The 26,814-nt window shown below is 46.5% G+C and overlaps 1 protein-coding gene across 2 annotated transcripts in view; it reads left to right on the top strand.

The window, feature by feature from the left end:
* LOC147709714 (uncharacterized) overlaps nt 1-26,814 on the top strand; it is an 82,742-nt gene that overhangs the window by 45,678 nt on the left and 10,250 nt on the right. For both annotated transcript variants that reach the window (XM_086928215.1, XM_086928214.1), the window contains 3 exons: nt 1,068-1,205; nt 5,002-5,100; nt 5,197-5,385. In XM_086928215.1, coding sequence (XP_086784341.1) covers nt 1,068-1,205; nt 5,002-5,100; nt 5,197-5,385 — 426 coding nt within the window. The remainder of the gene's footprint in view (nt 1-1,067; nt 1,206-5,001; nt 5,101-5,196; nt 5,386-26,814) is intronic.

Here is a 26,814-nt window from a genome sequence, read left to right as displayed (position 1 = left end):
GAGCTACATGTGGATTTAGGTGTTTCGAACATTTGCATGCTTTGCCCCATTTTAAAGGACTCCACTTATTACAGGGCTTAATTATCACACATCCTAAATTCCCAGTCCCAATGGTATCAAATTATAAAAGGTTTGATTATATCCTGAATTTAGTGACTCATAATATGATTATGAGTTAGGAGGTATACGAGGCATGACTTTCGCAGTAGCATCAGTCTCTTTAGTAGATGAATGATCATGAGTGCTCTCCTGTTAAATTCTGACGGGTTAATTAGCACATGCGATTTTTAATGCATGGTCCTCATTACAAGTTGGCCACAATTTCTCATACGTGTGGTATCTCCGGTTACCTCACATTTCAGAACTATACATTTTGCAATGAAATGGCATCCTTTAAGAAGTTTCAGCAGGTCAGCATAAAGCGCCAACTGCTGTCATCTGGTTGCGCTTGACTGGTACCTGGGTGCAAGTTAAGACCAGCCACGATGATGTGCAGACCGAATACAGAAACCAGGTTTAACCCTGTCAAAAGTTTTACCTTCTCTGAAATGGAAGTCAAAAATCCTCAGTGGGGTAAGGCGGAGTGGAGCAAAGCTGATTGTAGCTGGAGAGGCCTCCATGACGTTGGATAGCCGCTGGTTAAGGTCTGTTGGTGAAATAAATTCCAGTTAGAGGTAACTCTGAGGAGTCCTCGGAAACAGACACTTTTTCACCCTTGTTTGTAACGATTATTATTTGATCTGAATTGCAGCACTCTTAGACTAGCATCACTTTCATTGGATGAGGTGAACACCTTTGGATTTGCATGGCAAGTTGCTGTAACTTGGGCAGGTAAAGTAGTAGGATTGGCATGTTACATTAAGCTTCTGAGTGGGGCTTAGTAGAAAAGCTCTTTCTACTATGTAGTAGAAGATATGCACGCATAAGTCAAATACTGTATTTTGAGCTGACCATCTTAGTGCTGAGAGATGTTACAAACTATGGTGCTGTGCTGCAGAACAAGGGGTAGAACTGCAATTAAGAAATCTCAGTCATGATTATTTCAGGTATGTTCTCTTCTGTGGTAGACCGTCTGGCCTCTGCATCTGGTGCTTCACTGAATGTCAAGCAAGAACACCCTGAATACTATAAATTGGAGGAAGACTTCTATTCCAAACCTCTGCAGGAGCCCCAGAGGAGAAATGGTGCACACTGCTACAACCCAGGTGAGTGTGGCCAAGTGGTGGAATGTGACCTTCAGAGGTTAAGCTTCATAAATGAAAGATGACCCCCTCACGTGGCCAGGAGTTTGTCTTTGCCATAATGTTTTAATGATGTTCTCCATTTTATGGTAATTTTTGTGTTCCATGTTTTTGGTCAATGAATATATATTCCATGGAGACTTGCATAGCTCTAGCTTTTGTCCAATTCCTGTTCTGACAAAAAATACTATTCCCTAACCTCTAACTTTCAAGACTGCCGTCACTGTGTTTATTTCAGAAAACACTGTGTTAGCTTTTTGTATATTAAGAACAATGTGGGTGCATAAACAATGGTATGTTTTGCAGAAGTTAAAATAAAAGGAATACAATATATTTTTTAAAACAGTGATAAGAAAGAACTGAGCATAGCCTGGCCAAGATAAATCATGGCTGCAGGAGGACAATGGCATTTAGACCTTGCAAAGATGCAGGAGTCTTTCTCTGTTCTGATGCCCGCATGATGTACAATCGATCTCTCATTGACAGCCGGTTCTGGCCTTTAAATCCTTTTGTAGGAGTGGTGATTGGATGCAGCGTCATTCACCAAAAGTCATAGCAGCTGTACATAAAGTTGTAGATGTATTTGAGCTACATGGAAAATATGTACAAGTGTACAGACATTCATGTTTCTTCTGTTTGGCAGGCATCCCACAATGTCCATTAACGTGCTATAAATCAAGACTGACTGAAATTATTTATACGCAAGGCAGGATTAAAAGTTGAGTTAAAGGCAATGGGGCAACCCTGTATTCCTTTGGTAAATGTCAGTGTAAACAATAGTAGTTGTGTCAGAATTATTTAAAACATATCACATACAATGTATCTAAGGGTCTGCTATCAAACCCCTCCAGGTATTCAATACAGTATTAGAAAAGATCAGAGTCTGGATTGGAATATGATACCTAACTTTTCAGATAAAGTTAGAATAACATTCTTTACACATTTTAGCAACATTCTAGAGGGTACTCCAAAAGTTAAGCATAAAAGGCGAACACGCAGAGCTCACGAGTTGTGAACAGAGTGAGAACAAGGGAACCAAAACAATATAAAATGCAATGTTAAAGCAAATGGCTGCTATTTGCATAGTTCATATTAAAGGGTGTTTGTATACTTCGTTATCTATATCCAGTGAAGCAATATCCTTTAAATGGCCATCCGAACATTCTAATTTAGTTGGTGTTTCGACCCTTAGTAATTAGTTAAGTGGGGTCTTCATCAGGAAAGTAAATAGGCTGCTCCCTCCATCAAGTGAAGGAGTGATCAAAATCAATTTGAATCCAACCTAAAGAGGATTCAGGAAAAAGCCACTTAAATATATTCAGTTGCGCACTGAAACAAATGCATCATCTAGTTGTGAGAGGTACCAGAAACTTGACGATGCATTCATTTGAGCATGCAATTTGGAGATTCAGTTCACTGATATGAGTGGGAGATTAAGCCACTGTGGATACAAAAGAAATATACGCTGATAAGTATTAGCAAATATACATTTCTCCTACTAAAGGATAAAAAAATAGAGTTAGCTCTTGATTATTTTATTTAAAAATCACATTTTCTAATGACATTATATTAAGAATAATCTGGGACTATTTCTACCTCTAAGTAAGCAGTTGTAAAGTTATCGGAAGTGATTCTGTATTTGTGTGAGCAGAGTATCTTTCTATTTGAGGAATTTCTATGATTCAGTTATGAGTTTTTGGGGATGTTCCAGTTTTCTGTTTCCTGAGTAGTGATCTTTTTTGTAGTCATGACAGCGTAGAATTCACAGTTTTTTGTTTAAACTAATGTTGACCAGGTGAAGATGATAGTCACTGGCAAAGGCTGCCCTTTAGCTCACTCTATGGACATATACAAAAAAGTGCTTTAGGTGCCTTGATAACATAAACATCTAAAATTAGCTGCTAGACTTCGTTTTACTTTTTGTGTGGCGTGTGATATGGTTAGAAGACTAGCCCTTGTTGGGTATATGCCCTTTGTAGACTTGTACAAAGCTTTGAGGCATGTCTAGGGACTTTTTACCAGACTTGTGGTCTGGCCATCTCTAGCTCTGATTCTCAGTCTGTTCTACATTTACACATACTATGCAGAATATTGAAAATTATTTATGTGTGTTGAAAACATTACTGTATTTAAAATCATTTTTTAAGCCAGCTCTACAGCACTTAGCGATACTGTATCGTTCCCTTTCAGTTACATTAAATAAATAAATAAATAATATTTATAAAATGCAGAGCCTCCAACATAAGGTAATTCCAAATTTCTGATGCTGGCAGTAACCATTAACAAATATGGGTGTTAACCAAATATGGCATCAATCCTTGCAACATCATCTAAGAACCTAACCTATTCCATCAAACCTATTTATTCGGCTATACGATCAATTGGGGGAAGTCGGTGATCTTCCTGCTCTCAGGCCCTCCACCAAGAATCCCGACCCGGTGTCCCGCTTCTATCGCGGTGGACAGGTTTAAATACCTGGGACTCCACATCACCAGGGACAGGCCGACCTATAGGGTAGATCGATGGGCCATGCCGGGTGGTAATTGCGAGCCCCTGCTCTACGCTCGAAAACAGGGAAAGGATTGGCCGTCCCATGCCGTCCCATACTGAGGTGGTGGTTTAATGTTGGAGGGAGGCCAATAAGTTCTTGGGGTGGTCGGGCTCCCTGACGGGTAGAACCCCCCTGTGGCATGGAGACCAGCTGCGGGAGGTGACTCACTTGACAGGGTTCCGGGGTTGGAAACTCATAGGGATAGAATACCTGGGAGACGTTTGGAAAGGAGAATCCCCACGACCCTTTGCCTACCTTAAAAAGGAGTACGACCTGCATGACTCCCAACACTACAACTACATACGCATGACCATGCACTACTGGCTCATATAATGAGCAGCACGTCTATCCCAGAGCATTCCCCCATGGAAGACAGGTTACACCTGGACCCGATAGTAGAGAAGCCCACCTCCACAGTATATCGCAAACTCATAAACAATATGGCGGACCCACTGATGACACTGCGAGAGAGATGGGTGGGGGACATTGGAGACTTGGAGGATGACGACTGGTAGGAAGCCCTACAGAGCCCACGGGAGATAGCAATCCGCTGCAGGTTCCGGTTAATACAGCTTAAGATCCTGCACAGAGTGTACTATCCCGCACCCACCTATATGCTTGGGGGAAGAGTCAGCCGGCCCTCTGTGTACGGGGATGTGGGGAGGAGAGCACCTTCTTTCATATCCTATGGGAATGTACTGAGATAGTTCCCTTCTGGGCTAAGGTAGTCGACATAATGAAGGCGATAGTGGGCTCATCGGTCCCGCTAGAGCCCAGATGGCTACTTTTAATGATTAGAAGTGACTGGACTAGGCACAAGGAAATCTGGCTGGCACTGGCGGCAGGGGTGGCAAAAAGGAACACCGCAAGGGCCTGGGGCTCGCGGACTCCACCCCAGTGGGACCAATGTGTGTGAGACATGGACTGGTGCCAGAGGGCCGAGGAAACCATCTACAAAAGCAGAGGATGCGCCAAGAAATTGCGGAAAATTTGGGGCCATGGCGGAAATACAGGGAGAGAAGGGGTGGTCTGGGATTGTAGCACCAACTGTCATTTGTCTCACTTGTGCCATCAAGGGTCCGTTATTGTCCTGTAAATTGTGATCTCACTGCATGCACCATACTAAATGTCCTGTGTTGTTTGATGATATGAGCCATGTTAATAAAAAGATTTCCCCAAAAAAACCTATTTATTCTTCGTCATCCATAGGTACTAGACCTGCCATAGTTGTAATTGAAGAAGAAGGGTTGGATTCCATTGGCCTTCAGGAATCTGAGGGATCTAAGTCTCCAAGACGTCTGAACAACTGTAAGTATGGGGTATTTTAAACTTTGTGTAAGGGACAGTTATGTCGCGAAATAGTCCTTCTGTGCTGTGACTGACATTCTGTGCTGTGACTGACAGGCGAAGTTACCGCAGCAGAGTCTGAAAGCTATCCCACTGCTGATGTGGAAGGACACAAGCAGAGCACTACATTTCACAGCCAGCTGCAGTTCAGGAAAGCGACTCTCCCTTCAACGTGCGCAAGAGATGAAGCAGGAGAGATGCACAACAGAGATTATGAACGGATTAACCAATGCCAACACCATGCTGGTAAGACACTGTTTGAAAATACATGCTCTAAAATAAGGCTTGTTGGCAGCACATCCCTACAATCTCATATGGGCACATTTGCAGAGAATAGAGTCTTGATTTGCAATGAGTGTGGGAAAACCTTCAGGTAGACCTCTGACCTCTTAGCTTATATCCCACCACTGTATTCCCTCAGGAGACCAGCTAAACAAATATATAAACTGTGAGTAGAGCTTTACAAAAATATTGTGTCTTATTGTTCGCCTGAGAACCTAGCTGCAAAGACACCATTTAAGTGCAGAGATACACAATTCAGACATGTCAGCTCTTGCCAATCACCAGAAATATTTTTCTGCCCTGTATCCCTGGGCCACCGGTACAACGTTCAACCCTCTTGGAGTGTCAAATAACCCACACTAAATAGCAACCTAATAAATGTACAGTACAATCCTCCCTCTAATTACCACCAGAAAAAGAAAGCCAACCTTGTAAAACTGTGGAGGTATATCACTGGCATTGCCTTGGATGTTCCTGAGTAGGAAAGGACTACTTGCAATAACAGTAGAAGGAGTTGCAAGTAGAGCTCTATTAGAGAGAATTAAAGCTGAAGCATCCTTTAAGACAAACAATTGCTGGTTTTAGTTGTCTCTTATTATTGCAATATTGTTATGTATTATCATGGCATATCATTGTCTTGACGTTTCTCATGTGTGTACCCTTCGAACCGATGCATAGCTGTTTCCTGGAACTTCTTGCTTTAAAGACTGTCTTCCTCTTTGCAATTCCATCATCTAGTCACATAACCATACCAAGGACCAACAAGTGGACAATCAGATTTTTGTGTAGTTTTCTGGGGTGAAAAAAGGGAGGGCTATGTAGAAAAGGACCCAGTTTAAGCCGAGAGTGCTCTGTATTATGATCTGCTATGTATTGGTCAAGGTGAGCCCCCAGTAGGTCTGAGAACCCCTTTCCAAAGGGCTATGATTGCTTCCACTTCATTTGCACACAAGACCCTTTCCTTGATATTTCCAGGCTGCAACGGGGGCTTCAGTGCATACATTTACAAAGCATTACAGCTTTGGTAGGCAGGTCTGGCGGGAAAGAAATTTCACCCACACGGACTGTGAGAAGTTGGCCTGATATGTAGTGTTTCCAATTCTGGAACCACTTTGTATCAGTCCAAACAATTGCTTATGGTGTCTGGTTGTAAGTCAACCTTGTAGACAAGCTATCCTAGGGGTAGCATGGACTAAGCAGCCTTGAAGGCTTCACTTAAGAGGTCGTGTTAACGAGCTGTTTCACCACATACAATCCTGTAATACCAAATGAAAGGACACCACACAAGTATATATTATAAAAATATATGTGTTTATTTCTAAATTAATCCCCAGTACTCTTTATGAGGAAAGGGGCACAAGCGTTAAATCAAAAGCACAGTATAACATACAAAGTTGCACAATTATGGATGAGGGCGGGTGGCCACTCAAACCATATATTAAAAAAGTGGTATAAGAGATACCAATCGAACAGTGGTTAGGCCTAGGGCCTAGAGAATCGCTGGGAGCAGTCAGGACTAGCAATGCTGAAGTCGGGAGAAGCCCGCGGGATTCGGGTGCAGCACGTAAAGTGCGGCTTGCACCAATGCAAAGTCAATGGTGCGTAAAAGTTACACAAAGTTAGTTTAAAGATACTTCCGCTGAACCTAGAGGAACAAAACTTAAGACACAGACCCTAGAGGTGTGTACCAGTGTAGGGACACCGGCGTTGCAATGTTACCTCACCCACAGGAAGTGGGTGCACAGGGTCGAAGTGGCGTTGGGTTTTGACACGCAGGTTCTTGGTGCTTGGAGCTGGAGAAGCTGCAGGCGATGGGAAGCAGAAGTGTCCGGTGTGATCCAAGGGTGGATCGAAGTCGAGATGAATCTGAAAGCAAAGGGGACAGAGTCTGGGTCACTCAGCAGTGACCAGGGTGGAACCAGGCAATGTCGGGCGCAATCAGATGGTTGTCGAGAGGCTTCTCTCCGCTGTCACGTGGGCTCTGGGGCATCTGCGATGTCCAGGAGCAGGCCACGATCTGTCCCACGCAGGCTCTCGCCGTCAGCACCGTCGGCTTCAAGATTGCAGAAAACAGCACTTGGCAAAAGCAATCCACGCGGAACCGGGAGATTGCTTCTCACTCAGACCAGGAGGGTCAGAGTGGGGGCTCCTTTTCACAGGAGCTGGTGCAGATCTGGAGCAACCAGAAAAGCAAGTCGTTTTCAAGTTTTCGTCGGCACAGGGGCCACAAGCCAGCTGGCAAGTGACCGGGCCAACGCGTAGAGCCAACACAAGCAGAAGGGACCCACGTAGCACTCGTCGAGTGTGGAGGGGGTAGCTTTGGTGCAAGTGTAGCTCAGGGTTGGGGCTTCTCAAACCCCGGTGTACAGCTTCGAGGGTCACTCGTGGGCTGCACGGTCAGCGTCTCGTGGCCTTTTCAAGATGGCGTGCCCCACGCTTCCGGTCGCCTCCACGGGTCTCAGCTCTGCAGGGACTGTGGATCGGGCTGGGAGAAGGCAGGCAAGCTTGATCTCGTCGATCTCTGTCGCTCGAGTTCCGGCGGGAACTGTAACAAAGCAAGGGTCGAGGGCTGGATGTTGCCTGTTTGCACAGGGTGGTCACTCCTTGACCACAAGGGAGATTTTTCAGTCTTCTACGTTGAGTAGGATGTCGAAGGGTCCAGAATTAGTTTCTTATGTTTCTTCAGGATGATCTGAGTTGCATTGGCACTGCTCCCACTCTTATTCCAATCTGAGGGGTGGATCTCCTGCTAGGTCCCTCCCTATGGGTGGGACCAGGAAGGGGGGCGGTTACACCCCCTTTCCTTTGTCCAGGTCACACTGGAGCTGGGGCTGGTGTGCCCCAGAACCGGCTTGACCGGATTATGCAAGGGGAAGCCTTGTGCTCCCCAGGCACTGTCTGGTTTCTTTCAAACCTCCCTGCTACAATCCACTATCTCCTGTCTGGGGTGGTGTGACACCTCCCTGTGACAGGAAAGCCTTTGTCCAGGCCTCCTCTGCTTAGTTTCGGTCAGCAGCAGGAGGTCAGACATGTGTCTGTGGCAGAAGCATCCATTTTGTGGATCTGAGGCTCTTTTAAAAATCAACCGCGTTTTAGCAAAAGTAACATGTCGTCCCCTCTAGAGGGGTGGAATGCTACCCCCGTCGCCAGGACTGGCGAGGGGGTAGTATTCCAATTCGTATGACACCTTACACGACATGTTTTGATAAAGCCAAACCAAAGTTGACATATAACCGCGAGGATTATAATGCACTTAATAGTATATGGTTTGGCATTATCCCGAAACAGCTAAGGGAATTGGTCCCGACAGCTACAGACAGGCTCAGCTCATGCTAGAGCACCATCTCACATTAAACCACGCACTCTGCCTTCAGGATTGTTAAGGCCTGCCATAGGAGTGGCTCACAGGTTTATATGTGTCCCAATAGGTTTAGATATAGGCATACTATATCTAAGCAAGGGGTGATTACACCACCTTGCCCCAGCTGAGTGATCAGCCAGTTGTGTCAATTTTAGATAGCCAGCCAGGGGTGGCAAAAGATATGCTGCAGCCCCTGGTAGGCCTTGGATCCACCTATGCCCTGGGCACCTATAGTGCTCTGTACAGGGGTTGATAAGGTGACCCAAGCCAATCTAGTTATGCACCTAGGGTACATGGAATCCATTTTACAGAGAGAGCAGATAGCCTGGGGCCCTGATTAGCAGGGAACCAGGCCAACTAAGTCAAAAACCAGCTAAACACAAGGCAAAAAAATCTGGGGTAACCATAGTCAGGTAGCCACCTTCCTACACGGACCTGCAAGACTTTTGGTTAGAGTTTAGTCAAGAGACTCTGCCCCTGAGGAGGTATTGTTTTGGTATCTCATCTAAGATGAGTAATCTGCAGCAGTTAGAATTATCCTTCAGTAGAATACGTCAATTACATTTGGTAATGCTCTTTCTGGTGAATACTCTAACTGCAGTGTCCTCACCCCCCTCCCAACTCCCCATTCTATGGAGTGACCTCATTTTAACACCTATTGACGATTGTTCACGCTTTGTATCTGAGAGAGTGGAGATGGAGAAAAAAAAGAATCAGGTCACTGTAAATGCAGCTCCTTCCAGGGTGTTATTGAGTCACTGTGGAGATGCAAAATAGCTACTAGTGGCATACAAGAGCACTTCCATGGAAAGGTTTTCCTGATCCAGTCTGGTGCTTGAGGAGTATTGTATGGTAATATATAGAGTGTCCACCAGAAAGAGCATTACCGAAGGTAAGTGACTTGTTTGATTTGTTTTCTTGGCCTGAGTTAGTAAATCTTCAGTGGGCGCCAGATGTTTCTCTTCCGAATGTGGGATTAAGCAGTGAAAATTAGTAGAAAGTGGATTGGGTATCGTGCCATAGCCGGTTCACTGACAAAATATCGAAATCACAAATATTGTGGGAGCTAAATATTGTGTCAAAAATATCTAGCAAAAAATATAATAAACCTATACTCATAATGGAAATAACAGAAATATCGAAAGAAATATCATTATACACTAATATCGAACACAAAAATATTATTTTTAATATAAACATAGTAAACATTAAATATATAAAAGAGATTGAGATGGGGAGAAAGATCTTTCTCACACTTGGCTCCCTGACTGAGGAATTCCTTACCCAAAGAAATGGGATTGATAAGAGATCAACCCCGATAACTTCTCTTCTCCCTCACTTCACCTCTCTTCAGCGCTGGGAAGCCCTCGGGCAGCCATGAGCTCTGTAAATCCATAAACATAAAACAGTTATATAATGTAATTTAAATATCTTTAAAGAATGTAAAATTGTATATACTTTTTATACTTTTGTTTAAAAAACTCATATTTACATGTTTATTTCAACGTATATAATTTAAAACTATTATTCAAATAAGTATAATGTATATTACAATTGACTAAATAAGAAATTACACTTGACAAAAAAATATATTACATATTACAAACATTAATAAAAAAATATTATAATGTTAAATACACAGAAACATCATAATAATATACATTTAAACAATATAAACAAAACTATAAAATTGTAGGAATAATACATATACTATTCCTACTCCCATCTCTGCAACAGTAGGTGAAAGCATTGGACTCAGGAGAGGTACAAATTACTATTTCCACTCCATTCAATGTAACAGTAGGGAAAGTCTTGGATTGCGGAGGGGTAACATTTTCTATTCCCACTCCAGTCAGTGCAACAGTAGAGAAAGCGTTGAACTTAGGAGGGGTATAATTCAATATTCCAACTCCAGTCTGTGCAACACTAGGCAAAGCATTCACTCAGGAGGGGTTGAATTCAGTATTCCAACTCCAGTCGGTGCAACAGTAGGGAAAGCGTGTGATTGCCAAGGGGTAAAAAGCACTATTTCCTCTCCAGTCGGTGCAATAGTAAAGAGAGAATTGGATAGTGGAGGGGTAACATTTACCATTCCTACTCCAGTTTGTGCTGTAGTAGAGAGAGAGTAGTTCACTTAAAACAACATATTTTAACTACTACATAAATTAAAAAGCATAACACAATTAACAAAAAACATAATAAATGACTCAATTTTTAAACAATAAATAACCATTTTTAGGTCGAGCCTTGAGCCAGCGCGCAAGCTAGCACGTGAATTTATGAACCCACTAGTATTCAGACAGGTAAAACTTAACGTCCTTACAATGGCATAATGTAATTTGCAGTGAAACTCTTAAGCAAGAAACAAGCAACAGATTGTAACGGGAGCCATCTTTGTAGTGTATCAGTGGACCCCTTGAAGCAGTGCTTTAAATGTAAATTTAATAATGTAGCTACTCACTATTTAGAGCATTTGTTTTCTCCTGAGAACTGTCAGCACTCTCCCTTTAAATGTATTGCAGCGGGGGCGTGGCCAAGATGGCAGGGTGAGCGGATGCTTCCTCCCGTAGCTCCTCTGGCCCGGCTCAGCTCGAGCCCCGTTTTCTGCGCTTCTCTCCCCCCGCAGCTGCCCAGCGGGTGAGAGGCTTGTGCCGGAGCTCCTGGCGCACACATTGATACCACTTTGACTCTCATCGCCCCGGAGGAAGTACTTCGAAAGTTTGCTCAAAGATCGAAGCACGGAGGAGAGCCTAGGGGGCGGAGCGAACTGCAGTGCTGTCCAGGCGCCTCGGCTGGGCCTGGTGCTGAAAGCTGGCGATCCCGAGGGATCGGACCCACCGCGCTCCGAGGAACAACGGAGCCCTCCATCCGGTGTCTAAGTGGCCGGTGTCGCCGAGGCACAGCGGACTTTGGACCCGAGTTGGCGCTTTGGCCCCTCGCTAGCGACGACGGCACACGGTGTGGTGCGGACCCCCGACTTGGAGGCGAAGGCCGAAGGCATCCTCACGGCGGCCGGCCTATATGGGCCCTCCGGTGACATTGTGGGGCATTGGCTACGGACTTTCTTTGATTACTGTGCCCCGGGGGCCGCCGGTGGTCCTGCCGGCCCAGGCCGCTCTCCCTGGCCCCGCCCTGCCGCCATCTTGCCCCTGAAGAGCTGGCGCTGGCGACCTCCACCCGTGCCTCTGGCGGGCGGGTGCTCACTTTTGCCTCGGCTCTCGGACTAACTTCCCGAGGGGAGTACTACGGAAGGACCCTAACTTTGGCCCCCGGTCACCACCCTGGCTGGGTGTCGCGACTGGCTTTGCCCGGGCTGGACCGCCATTTTGTCGCTTGTGACGCAGCACCCCTGCTTTCGGTGCGGACTCCACATCTGGTGCCCACGGACGACTGGGCGCCTCTGCGGCGGCCGGACTTGAGCCTTACCCACTGCAGCGGTCAAGATGTCTGGAAGAGGAGGCTCGAGGAAGGGGGACCGCACCCTGCCGGACATGCTTGGCAGGGCCCAGCAGCTTCGGGACAGAACACAACCGTCGCCGGGATCCTCCCGGGCCTCGGCAGACGCCACTGGAGGCGAACCGCCGGTCACGAGGTCCTTTATGGAGGACTTATTTAGCTCCCTCAAGGAAGACTTCCAGACCTTAAAGAAGGAAGTGGCCAGCGAGGTCCGCGAGGTGCGCAGGGAGGTAGAGGGCCTCGGCGAGCGAGTTGACACGGTGGAAACAGCGGCCCAGCGCCGAGATGAAGAGATAGTTCATCTTCAACAGGACGTTCTCCGCCTCCGGGAGCAATGTGTCGAGCTCCAGGCCCACTCCGAAGACCTCGAGAACAGGTCCAGACAGAACAACATCCGGGTGCGGGGAGTCCCGTCTGCAGACGAGGGGACCGATTTGGTGGCCTATCTACAGGACTTGTTCCGTGAGATCTTGGGGGAAGATACAGATTTCCCGATTCGCATCGACAGAGCGCATAGAGTGGGCCGACAGCGCCAGTCATCGGCGCCCCCCCGGATATTTTGGCGCTCTTGCCCGACTTTCCTTTGAAGGAGCGCATCATGGCGGAGGCCCGAAAGAAGCAGCCTTTAACTTTCAGGGAGAGGCCTGTGGCGCTCTACCAAGATCTGTCCGCCATCACGCTGCAGAAGCGCAGGTCCTTCAGGATTGCCACTGACATTTTGCGTGAACATGAGACGCCCTACTCCTGGGGGCACCCCTTCCGTCTGATCTTTAGATGGAATGGAGCGCTCCACCAGCTGCGCTCCCTGCAAGACATTTGCGGAGTATTGGGACTCACAGCCACGGAGGAGGACGGTGCGATGCCGTCGTGGAGGCGCCCAGAGAGACGGAGTCGACGGAGATCGACGAGGCGACAATCACCGGCGAGTGCGAGTCGCCCTGATTCCCCCACCATCAGGGCGGATATGGCGGAAGCTTTGAGAACGGCGGCCAGGAACTTGCCTGACTCCAATGGCGTGGCCTTGACGGCCTAACTTCACTCCGGGGGGAGAGATTCTTAGCCTCTACGATGCTGGGTTGGGGCCGGGGGTTGGGAGGGAGCGGTTTGAGGTGAGTGGCTGAACGTCCACTTGGTTGGTTTCTACGGACTTGCCCGTTCGGGCTTGACTGAGACAATCGGGTGTTTCTACTTGTTTTTGGTTTTGGCTAGTTGCCATGAGTATGTTTTGGGAGGGTGTAAGAGTTGTTTTGTTGTTGGGGGGGTCCCGTCCGATGTTGCCCATGCACACGCTCGGCCTGTCTTGGCCTTTCCCGCGCGCCTGCCCCATGCGCCCCCCCCCGCTGATCCCTTGCTTGCTACATAGCGCTTCTGTTCCCCGGGTGGGATGCCATCCTTAAAGGTAGTGACCCTTAATGTTAAGGGTCTGAATAATCCAGTGAAACGCAGAGCGGTCCTATCCCTGTTGGAGGGGACGCAAGCGGACATATGCCTTCTGCAGGAGACTCATCTGCTGCCCAAGGATTGCCATAGGCTGCGCTCTGCCAAGTTCCCCACCCAACTCTTCTCCTCAGCGGCGACCAAGACTGCAGGCGTAGCCATTCTTTTAGCTAACTCTTTCAGGGGCGAGGTGCTGTATAAGTATGCCGAACAAAAGGGGAGGCTTCTAGCATACCGCATGCGACTTGGGGGAATTGCTTTCACGGTAGGCTCCGTTTATAGCCCGAATGATCACCAGGATCGCTTCCTGGATTCCGTATTGGTGGACGTCACTGCCTCGCCCGATCGCCATGTTGTCCTGGGGGGAGACCTGAACATCGTCTTCGACTCGGCTATGGATAGGTCTGCACAACCCTCCCCGCAGACGGGGGAACTTTCCCGCGCGGTGCAGGACCGGATTGCAGAGATGGATTTGCACGACCTCTTTCGCGCTATGCACCCCACCGATAGGGACTATTCCTATTTCTCCCACGCGCACCGCACTTACTCGCGGTTAGACTACCTCCTGGTGAGTGGCCCGCTACGCACGGCCGCCACGGCGGCGGACATCGGGGTCCTGTCCCTGTCCGACCATGCGCCGGTTTCCGGCGTTTTCGCATGGCCTGCGGCCTCCCCCTCTCGAGGGTTGTGGCGGCTTCGTGATACTCTTCTACATAAGAAGTCTGTTGTGAAGCGCGTAGGGGAGGTCATTCAGGATTATTTGGTCCACAATGGCAACTCCGACACGTCTCAGGCGACGCAGTGGGCGGCCTTGAAGGCGGTCCTCCGGGGGGAATTCATCTCCATCTCCTCGGCCGAGAATAGGGAGAGGCAGTGTAAGAGGGATGAACTGACTGCGCAGGTCAGAGAACTTGAGCAGGTTCACCGCCGCACAGGGGCTCCTCGAGTTTGGAGGCAGCTGAAAGCGGCGAGGAAACTCCTGTCTGCACTGGACCTAGATCGGGCGGAATATGCCGCTTTGCGCCTGAAGCATGCCTTTTACACGGGGGGAGACAGGTGTGGTAAGCTCCTGGCCCATCGGCTCAGGGTTGCACAGCAACGTAATGTGGTGAAGGAACTAGTGGGTGCGGACGGGGTTACTGTTTCTGGTGACGCGGAGGTGGCGGACTCCTTTCGTAGCTTCTACGAGGCGTTATATGCCGCGGAGCCCTCCTCACCGAGGGACGCCGAGGACTATTTGGAGTCAGTGGCCCTCCCGGTGTTAGAGCCCGCTCAGGCGGACCACCTAGAGAGGGACATCCATGTGGAGGAAGTCATCTCCGCTATAGCGCGACTGAAGCACGGTAAGGCCCCGGGCCCGGATGGCTACACGGCCTTGTTCTATAAGACCTTCTGCTCCGCTGTGGCACCAATCCTGACTCGCCTGTTCAACTCCTTCTCCGAACCGGGCGCTATCCCACCGGACCTTCTTGACGCGACTGTGTCGGTCATTCCGAAACCCGGGAAGGATCGGACCTTGTGTGGTTCGTACAGGCCTATTTCACTCTTGAATGTTGACCTTAAGCTCTACACGGGGATTCTAGCGTCCAGGCTTGGACTACACCTGCCGGGCCTAGTGGAGGCGGACCAAGCTGGCTTTGTACCCGGTAGACAGACGGTTGACAACACCAAGAGAGTGACGCACATACTGGAAAAGGCCTCACGCGTTCCGGGGGAGCGGATGTTGCTGTCGGTGGATGCGGAGAAGGCCTTTGACAGAGTTCATTGGCCGTACCTTGAGCTGGTTCTCAGGAAACTGGGAATCGGCGAGAAGTTCCGCACCGTGGTCTTCAACTGTTATAAAAGACCATCAGCGTCGGTGCGGGTCAATGGGCACAGCTCTGGCAGTTTTGTCATTGAGCGCGGTACGAGACAAGGCTGCCCCCTCTCGCCGCTTTTGTTCGCCCTCTATATGGAGCCGTTTGCCCAGAGGATTCGCAATAATCCTGACGCTATTGGGGTTAAGATGGGTCAATATGTCCATACTGTCAGCCTTTACGCGGACGATGTCCTGCTGACCCTGGACGACCCCAGGAGGTCACTCCCTGCTTGCGTCCAGGAACTGGACGCCTTTGCACGTGTGGCCGGCTTTAAAATGAATATGGCCAAGTCGGCGGCACTGGACGTGTCGCTAACCGCGGACACCAGGAGAGACCTTCAGCGTCTTTTCCCCATGCAGTGGTCCTCGTCTACGGTGCCATACCTGGGGATCCTGTTAGCGCCCTCGCTGCCTGAAATGGTTACAGCTAACTACTCTTCCCTCAGCAGGAAGATTAAAGAGGAACTCGGCCGATGGAGCAAGGGCCTGCTTTCGTGGCTGGGCCGTATCGCAGCGGTGAAAATGACGGTGCTGCCCCAGATCCTATACCTCTTTCGCGCTCTACCTCTCCAGCCCCCTATGGGTTGGATACAGCAAGCGCAGGCTGACATCTCCCGTTTTGTGTGGCAGGGTCGCAAACCACGGATGAAGAGGGTTCTCTCCACGCTTGCTCCGGAGGTGGGGGGTCTTGGTATCCCGGATCTCCGGAAGTACTTTCAGGCGGCGCAACTCCGATACTTGGTGGAGTGGAGCAGGTGGGAATCCGACAAGCACTGGCTCTTTCAGGACCAGGCGGTGGCGGGCCGTACCCTCCAGGAGGTTCCATTCCTGCGCCGCGCGCATCGCCCGACTAATCTTTATGCCTCTTATGTCACCCGGGTCCCCCTGCGGGTGTGGGATGCGGTCTGCGAGCCCCGTGAATTAACTACCTTCCCCTCACCGTTTACACCTATCGTTGGTAACCCAGACTTTGCCCCGGGCTTAGAGCCGGGAGCTTTTTCCCACTGGGTGAGTGCAGGCTGCAGGGCAATTTTCCAGATTTACGGGCCGGAGGGCGTGATTTCTTTCCAACAACTCCGACAGGACTTTGGCCTGACGGAGATGGACAGATTGCGCTACATGCAGGTCCGACACTGGGCTCTCCAACCCCAAGTGCGTGACGTCGCAGCCCGTCAAATCACACCTTATGAGCGGTGGCTGGTGACCCGGGCCTCGGACGCCAAGCTCATTACCGATCTGTATAAATTCCTCCAACCCCCGACGTTTCACTATCACAACCCGGGGAGGGAGCGCTGGCATAGAGAATTGGGCAGGACACTAAGCCACAAGGAGTGGGATAAGATTGCATATCGGGCGAGGCATTCTGCATACCACACTGGGCTTACGGAGACCTTTACTAAGGTGTCCACTTATTGGTATTACACCCCGGAGAGGCTATATGAAATGCACAAACATACTGACAAGGGATGCTGGCGGGGCTGTGGACAGGAGGGTACCCTGTCGCACATTCTTTGGGCTTGCCCAGTGCTGACTGCTTATTGGAAGGAAGTCTTAGATGAGGTAGATAGGCATTTCGAGATTGAGCTGCCGCGCTTCCCAGCGTATGTTTTGTTGGGCCTTCCCAATGACCTAATGTACCCGCTGAAGTCCCGCAGAGGTAGACAGATTGCTATTGCGCTAGGCTCAGCGGTCCAGAATATCCTTGTCCACTGGCGCACCCCCACTGTCCCCTCCATTACTGGTTGGCTACATAGACTCTGGCAGGTATTGGGTATGGAGAAGATGTCGCTTACAGTGGCTGGGAATGTAGATCAGTTCGAGGAACTATGGCAACCCTTCCTGGCGCTACTGTCCACGGAATTCCGGGAACTCACCTGCCCGAGGTACCTTCGTCTTCTTAGGCTGACGCCACCGGCAGCCCCGGCGGATTAGGACGAAGAGGGAATAGGGGATTAGGGGGCGGGGGTAGGCTGTTTGGGGCGGGTTATTCTACTACGGGCCATTGGACGGAGGGGTTGGGGTATTGTTTCCTTTCTCTTTTTTTTTTTCTTCTGGGGATGGGGGGCTCGAAGGGACTGAGTTGAGTTTTGTTGGATCGCTGTAAGCTACTCGCGCTCAGCTTTGGGTGGGGGGTTGGGGAACAAGAGAGGGTTATGTGCATTGCCTTATTGCCTTACAATTGATGTCTTCCCCTCCTGGACCTCCGACCTCCCCTTGATCAGAACGGTTGACACACGCTTCTTTTTCTTTTCATGGTGTTGTATGTAACCTTAACCTCCTACTCCCCCTTCCCCATGTTCCTTTTGTTTCAATAAAAATGCTTTAAACCTAAATGTATTGCAGCAGTGCTGAGAAGTGCAAGTAATCAATACTGGCTACCAGCTCATTTAAGCACTGCCGTGGAGGGATAAGTTAACTCAAGCATGCACTATGCATGAGAGGGGTGTAGAAAAATATTTGCAGTAGGAGAAGTATACTCTGAGCCATTATATAGTAAACGCAATATTGTGATTCATTCCAGTGTCCCATTATACTACACTGACGCGTTTTTTAAATTAAAAATATTTTTCCATATTTAAACGCACTGCATTCTTATTTAAACATGTTTTTTATTAGAACTGTTGTATCCTGATCTATAATTAATCAACGTATATAGGTAGAGAGATCCGAACCAGGCATATCCTGACCTTCTTCGCTCACTGAATTGTGCATTTGCAGTGTGCCCCATTCGTCTTTTTTCCTGCCGGAAAGAGGTGCTTCTATGTGTCCTATTAAATTAAAACACTGTAAACGAAATATGAAGACCCGTTTTAAAACGTGGATGGAGTGTGTATTATAAAAGAGTCACCTTTTCTGAAAGTGTGTGCATGTACTTTTGTCTTCTCTGTGTATTTAGCATGTTTTATGCCTTACCAAACTATTTTATTCGCACATGGAAGCACATCTACTTGGATTAGTATGACTTTGCCCTGAGTCCATGCAAGAGAAAGTTATTGTTGTTATCTCTCAGCCTGAAACCTGCTCTACAGCAGTAGTCAAGGGCGCTAGGCAGCAGGACCCAAATGTTTCCCTTGTGGTTTTTGTGGTAGTTGTCATGTCAAGCTTGCTGCACTTGGGGTTAATTTGTCTTCCAGGTGTTTTATCTTTCTCGGCCTGTGTGCCTGAATGTAAGAACTGACAAGAACGTCTGACAGGGATTAGGTATGTTAGGAGATGGGGAAAATAGTTTGTATGTTTTTTGTAAGATAGCAAAAACATCCAGATGAACTCTGTTCATGTTCCGTCTGCCTTGTAAAGAGCGCCCTCCTCACCCTTCTTTATTATCATCTTATGTGTGACGGGCCCAAAATTATTGTAAGCTTTTAACTACATTTCACCTCTTTGTAAGGAAAAAAGTGCTTGCAGTGTATTGGTTTTGTGAGTGTGTCTTTGCCACCTCCTTCACCTACATGCGCCATCGTACCTGCCTGTCCTTTCTGGTAGATTAATTTTAGGATCCGTTGAGTAGTGGCTAGCCAATGTACCCTGGGACTGGGTGAAAGAATGGAACTGGGCCCACCGACAGCTGTTTGAATTGTGAAATACAGCAATAAATAGGGTCCCTCTCTCTTTGGTGCCCCAGTGCCTCTGCACCTGATGCACCAATGAAAGCTACGCCCCTGTTGGTGATAGAAAAGCACATATGTAGCCATGTTGCAATTCTTGGGTGTATTGAGATTCTGTAAGAAGCAGCACATTACATATTTTTGCACTTTAAAGTCTATTAGATTCTTTTAACTTGAAGGTTTGCCTTTATTGTCTTATTTTCATGAGGAACAGTGCAACGGAGACGTCAGCCTGAACATTAAACTAATCTGTGATATCAGACCAATTGTCTAAACATACACCATTTTGTGCAAATGTAAGCACTTGAATTGAAAAGAAATAAAGGTTCCTGCAACATGGTTGGCAAAAGAGTAACTTAGTCTTGTACTGGTCAGATACCTCCATAACAGGTCTGTCCAAGCTATCTTAGTAGTGCATTCTTATGCTCTGGCGGGCATTCCCATGGTGCAGCAGCACCCTTTGTGCGCACGATTTGAAAAAATGCATTGCTGCCACTCCACACGTCAAAATACCATTCCACATAATTACACACCATTATATCCAGTCCCACTCCATATAATTCCTAAACGCTCAATACCACATAATTACTATCCATATATTTCAAATAGCTACCATACCACATGATTCCACTACATAAATTTACTCTACACCACACAATTCCACGCCACACAATTTGTTAACTAATTCCTTAACTAACAATACCAATACCAATCCAACTCACATTATTCCACTACACACCACATACATACACTCCAACATATAGGTAAAATCCATTATCGTTTAAAATGCCAATAGCTCTAACTAAAGCAAATGCGAGAGCTATTGCATTCCTTTTTGGAGCACAAAAGTAAAAAAGGCACATGTGTCATTTCACATGATAATGCATGCATGTGCTTACAAGTTCCCAAAGGCGAAACCTATTGGATATTCCAATGCTTGTTACATTTGATATCACTTAAATAACTTCCTACCCTGTACCGCTACAAAGTAATCAACACACACCTAAAATAAATCTTAAACATATAATTGCAAATTTGACTTAATTATCAATTAAAAATAGTAATTAATTCATGTAATAATTATATTTAATTAACTCCCCACCCTTTATCCTTACAAACCCAACAATTTGCATCCAATATCCTAATAATTATCAAGGAAAAAATCAGTAACAATTAACTAATAATAAAATAATTGACTTTAATTACCTTCCCAACCTTTAGCCCTACAAACACAATAACCCGCACCCCATATGTAACTTAAAGAATGACTTCATTACACAATTTACATAATATCAATTATATAATTTTTAATAATTACCATGAATTATTATTATTATTATTATTATTTTATTATTATTTTAATCCTCATTCTCCTCAGACCCCAGTTGACAAAAAAGTAGGGTTTGTTTACCGTTGCTCGGTTTTAAGGAGAAGTAGGCGATCGAGATGTACCCGAGGCGCAATGTCCACCTACCGGTATACAACAGTCCCACAGAACGTCACTGGCTCCTTTTTGGGAAGGGATGGTCTAACTCTCTTCCGGTTAACTATAGCCAAAGACTGTTTATGTTGGCCTACTGAAGATGGAAGCTGGGAGAGGGGCCCAACACAGTCAGAGAGTTTCCAAAGAGGCCCAATCATAGGATCCAAAATTATTTAAAGACAGCAAACATAACAACTCAAACCCCTAAATTATGCTCCACAAAAACTAGTGCTGAGACCAGTTTAATGAACAATCATATAATGCTTTCTTCTACCCAAATCAATCTTAGATGTTTTATTTAGGGAGGAGAGCCATTCCGCATGTGTGGGGGGTGTAACTTATACCCATCTGTTACAAATTTCTCTCTTGTCCATCAGGATTGCATAAAAGAGGAACCCCTAGCATGGCCCATTACCTCACTAGCTATGCTAAAGATGATCAAAGCGAGATACATTTGGACTGAGAATCCCAAAATGTCAGCTAAAGTTGCCCCTACTTTCCCCCAGTATTATGTTATCACTGGGCAATCTTTAAGCATGTGAATGTCTGAGACATTTACTAAATCGCACTTCTTGCAGCTGACTGGGGGACCCTTGGCTATTTTAGACAGTCTTAATGGAGATAAGTAAGCCCTGTGAGTAGTAAAGTAATGATTCCTCTAAGCTAGGCTGGTTTTACAGTAATAAACAAGATGGTAAAGGAAGTTTGTCACAACTCTTCCCATTGTTCATCTGGCAAGGAGGCTCCCCACAGTTCTTTGGCTAACTTAAAATCTCCATCAATAGCTTTCTCTGTGGACCAGTAAAAGAAGGAAACCTCTTTCTTTGACACCGGCCTTGACACTAATAGCTCCTCTAGGGTATTTCCTATCCCTATAGGTTTTTTAAAGTTCTGAAACCAACTCTGCAGTTGTAAATATTTAAACCAGGACATACCCTCCTTCAGCCTGTTGTGGAGTGACGACCATGATATAAGCGAACAATCCAATCCCAAATCACTCCACACCTTTAGTCCCGCTCTTCTAAGTGGTATAGCTAGTTTGTCTTTCAGGCAGTCTGGAACCCCTAGAGAATCCCACAGGGGAGCCAAACTTTAGAAGTAATTTAGGCCAGTGCACTGTTTAATTCTAGCCCGAGCCATCTCTAGCAGGACTTTCAACCTGATCTTTAAAAAAAAAACTTCTGATCTCCATATTTTAAAAAGAATCCCTCCTGCGTCAGCCTCACGCCCCTTAGCATAGCGGAGAACATGACCCCCATCCCTTAGTGAGCTGGGGATTTCAACAGCATTCTCGAGTGTACAACTGGAAGGCCCATGCATAGTACTGTAGGTCGGGGAGAGTAAGACCTCCTACGACTTAGCTTCTTCCAAGCTATCCTCGTGGCCCTATAGGCCGATACAAATTCGTTGATTGCTTGCTGAAGCTTGTCAATCGTCAGTTTTTCAAAATGTAAAGGAATAGTGTTAAACAAAAATGTGATTTTCTGTAATATGACAATTTTAATCAAATTAATCCTCCCCAGAATGGTCAGTGGGAGATGGGCCCAAGATTTCATAAGTTTCTAGCATTCCCTAGAAACGTTTGCCAGGTTAGTCCCTGTGATCTTATCAATATTCTGGACAATCCTGACACCCAGATACCTTATTTCACTCTTGGTCTGGTATCGGCACTCTGGTAGGTTCCACAACATGTTCTCTGTTTTTTTCAGCATCAACCTCGTAGCCAGAAACCTGCCCAAAGTGTTGTGCCAGCCTAATAACCTGAGGGAAAGAAGCCTCCAAATCAGATGAGAGGATCAGAACGTCATCTGCATACTCATCTCTCAAACGCTGAGCAAAAGGCTCGATATACAGGTCAAAGAGGAGCGGGGAGAGGGGGCAGCCCTGTCTGGTTCCCCTTGTGATCTTGAAAGTGTTGGTCAATTTACCATTTACCAGGAGTATTGCTGATGGATCATGGTATAAAAGCTGGATGGCTCAACAGGATTTCTCACCGAAATTAATTTTTTCCATTACTGCCGAGAGATATACCCAATTGACCCTATCAAAGATCTTGGTGGCATCTAGTGTCATTGCTGCAAGAGGGAGTGAAAAGGAGGAAGCCAAGTCTATTGCACTGATAAAATCATAGGTAAGATCCGACATGTTCCTACCTCTCACAAAACCCTTCTGATCAGAATGCAACAGACCGCCTGCTACGGCTTCCGGCCTGTCTGCCAGTATCCTTGTGAAGACATTATAATCTGTATTCAACAGTGAAATGGGTTTATAAGACCCACAGTTCACCTGATTCTTCCCTACTTTCAGAATCAATGAGATAGTGGCTTCTCCCCATAAAACAGGCAACCTGGCACCCTCCAATAGTATCTTATTAAAAAGTACTGTCATGGTCAGGGTTTTCGCCTTCCCCAACGATCTATACAATTCAGCTGGGAGCCCATCGGGCCCTGAAGCCTTTCCTCTCTTGCAGGCAGAGATGGCCATCCTGAAATCATGCTGGGATATATCTATTTTTATCCACTACGTTTTCTTCTTCGTATAGCTCCTGAAAGAAAGCGAAAAAAGCATCCCCAATTTCTTTGTCGGTGGATACAGTGATGGTCTTATCCTCGCTGTCAATTTGCTTTATCAAATTTCCCGTCCTATCAGACTTAGCTTTCCATGCTAAGAGTTTGCCATCCCTCTCTCCATACTCAAAATGGGCAAGCTTACTAGCCTCCCATCTTTTCGTGATCCTTGTCTGGATACTGGTATCCAACTGATCCTTTAGACTGCCTAATTTCACCAGATGTTCTTGGTGCCTTGCATGGCCAGTCTCCCTATTCAAGTTCGGCTCTACAACCTTTATCTTGGACTCCATATGAACCACCTCCTCTCTGTACGACCTGTTCTTTTAGCACACCCTACTTGTGATGGTACTTACCTCTTAAAAAAGCCTTCCAAGCATCCCACACCACTGAAATCTCAGTCAAACCAATGTTTGTGTTTAGAAAACACTCTGCTTCGTGGGATAGATACTTGACTTCAGATTCATCCAGGAGTAAGGAAGGTTCAAACGTCCACGCCTTAGAATGTTCTTTCTTTCCCAACACTAAGTCCATCCATATGGCTGCATGGTCTGACAAATAGGGAGCCAGATAGCCAATATCCTTGATTTTACCCCTTAGATCGTGGGTAACCAGAATGTAATCGATCCTTGACTTATGGCCATACTTGCTGTTGTAGAAAGAAACTCCTAGCTGGGAGCCTAACCTATCTCTCCAAATGTCACTGAGTCCGGTCTGTGCCATCATCATTTGAAGATGCGTCTGAGACTTGGACAGTGCATTTGCTCTACTGCTTGGAGACTTATGTAGCTTAGGGTTGAGGACTGTATTAAAGTCCCCCGCCATTATAATTGGTTCTGGAAATTCCAAGAGATTTGAGAAAATTGCTTTCAAAGAGGAGGAGTCATCTTGATTAGGACCATAATAGGCTACCACCGTCAGTAAAAAGCCTTGAATAGATAATTTGGCGATGACCTACTTGCCACATGGGTCAACCATTGAATTTAATATACACGCGTTTGCTTCTTTTTTATCAAAATAGCTACACCCCTGATGTTTGCACTCTGATCAGAACTAATAAGGTATTTCATTCAATTTTCCTTCCTAAAAATTCCAGACATTTCATCTTTTAAAAGATGAGTTTCCTGAAGGATAATGATCCGCGCCGGAGAGTCTTTAAGAAACTGCAAAATGTTCGCCCTCCTAGTTTTCACTCGAAGGCCATTAACGTTCCAGGATAAAAACTGGATAATACTCATGGAGGTTTAAACACGAGAACTTTAAGGGCCAGATGTAGGTAATCCTAGATTACCGATTCTTAAATACAGAATCATACCCATTCGATATTTAAGAACAGGCAAATGGGATGTAGGCAATTTTTCTTTAAAAATTACCGAATCGGTAAGTTTCGGTAATTACCGAATCGGTTTTTACCGATTCGGTAATTGCCATTCATTCCTAGAATGTCAATTACCGAATCGGTAAATACCGATTCGGTAATTGGGGGAAACATTGAAGGGTGGCAGGGTGTCACTTTGACACCCTGTTGCACCCCTCAATTGTGTATGGGTGCACATGTTGCAGACATACATGCCCTAAGGGCATGTATGTCTGCAACATGGCACTGTTTGAAAAGCAAAAAAAATGCCTTTTCAAGGGTTTTCATTATTTACCACCAACTTCTAGTAGGTGGTAAATAATGAATCCTTAACTGAGGAATGCACTAACTTGAGTGCTTCCTATATCCTGGATTCGGTAATTTACCGAATCGGTATGTTAAGAATTCGGTATTTTACCGAATCCTTGAATTACCGATTTGGCAAAATATAGAGTCCTTGAAAAATGCCACCTACATCTCAAAAACCCAATACCGGTCGGTAACGGCCGAAATTCGGTAATTTCGGCCGTTACCGACCGGTATTGGGCGACCTACATCCGGCCCTAAGTATGCTGAATCTCCCAGAGAACCGACCCCCAGACCAAACGTGACAAAACTAAACTGAAAGTCGAATGAGAATTTTTTTTGTTTTTTACCCCACTGCTTCCCATGCCGTGCTCCCCCCTTTCCCTACCACACCCCCTACCTCACCGTTCCCCCTGGAGAACCCTCCCCCATTTACCTGGACTGCTAGTCCAGATTCTGCCCACCAGGGCAACTTACCGTGTCCCTATATGCTCAAGTACTACAAAAAGGCAAGAGATAAAGGCCTTGCGACCCTGTCCCCAATTTTACACAGTTCTGCCTCTCTAAATGTGACCCCATAAACCTAAATTAACTGACAAGCCAGTATATCATGCCTCTTTCTCTAGCGTCTGATTTCACAAGGAACTCATGGCCTCAGGTAAGATTGAGACCTCCCCCAAGAATCTAGGGAACCTAATATAAGTGACCTGTGTGAGACTCCATTAGTAATCTGATTTGTAGCTTTGCCCTGACTATTCAAAAGCTCGTCTGCCTCCTGCACTGAATTTAAACTATACATCTTATTATTATGCATAACTTTTAGGAGTGTGGGGAATTGTAGTTGGGCAACCGCACCAAGTTTCTTAAAATTGTCAATTTTCTTGCCCAACTCCCATTGTCTGTGCAAAGTAATGCGGGCCAGGTCAGATCCAATTTCGTAGTCGAAGTCTCTGGGTTTCAGAGACTTCTGCTTTAAAGACACAGTTAAGGATCTTTTCCTTCAAGGAAAACGTTTATAAGGATCTTTCTCGGCTTTGTCCGATTGGGATTTTTCCTGAAGGGATCCCTGTGAAACCTCTGTATATCCTTCTTCAGGTCCTCCCCCTCCCTTCCTTCAGGAACATTCAAAAGACGCAGATTGTTCCTCCGTGAATTATTTTCTAGCATCTCAAGCCTGTCCCGGAGCATCACCTTCTCTCTCTTGAGCAATGCAATATCTGATCTAGCCGCTCCCAAGTCATCCCTAATTTCTCCCACTGCATTTCCCAGAACCTCTGTCCTGGAGTTTAGGAGATCGATTTTCCTCTCCAACGATTCGCCCAAAAAACGAATCTCCCCCTGGTTTGCCTCAGAGACAGGAAAACCCTTCTTGATATCTGCCGAGAGGGAAGAGAAAAGTGCCGCCAGGGAAGCCACTGAGGACCCACCACTTCACTGCTCCTCAGAAACATTGCCTTGCTCTGTGCTGTTGTTATTCACTGTGATTTAACAGCCTGAAATTGCTTCTCGCAGAGAGACAATATTTGTGTTCGAGGCCTTAATGTGGGACAGTCCAGCATTTGCAGATACATTTTCCATTTTGAGTAAAGTTTGTAAAACCAGGATTGGGCCACCCCTGCCTCTATCCTCTCAAAAGACTCAAAAGAGGGGGTTAACTCAAACTGCTCTTTCAAATGCTTCCTTAAACTCACCCCGCTTAACCACGTCGAACACTAGTGGTTGCACTTTGAAATATACCCGCAAGGAAGGTGTAATCTTAATTCTAGAGTCCAGAGCTATTACTTTTTTAAAGCTCCTGGCTTTAACCTCGCAATGCTGAAAAGTTGAACATCTACTATTGACCACTGTAACTGGGGTTGCGCAAGCCTTCCTCACCTTCTCCTGGCTAATACTGTCACTTATACCCGATTTCCTATTCCGGGGATTTTTAGTATTTTTACCTTCAGGCTTTACTTTTGCCACC

Source organism: Lissotriton vulgaris, chromosome 6 (genome assembly GCF_964263255.1).
Source record: "Lissotriton vulgaris chromosome 6, aLisVul1.2, whole genome shotgun sequence".
NCBI classification, from domain to species: domain Eukaryota; kingdom Metazoa; phylum Chordata; class Amphibia; order Caudata; family Salamandridae; genus Lissotriton; species Lissotriton vulgaris.
Note: the sequence above shows the minus strand (reverse complement) of the source record. Positions and strands in the feature narration are given on the sequence as shown.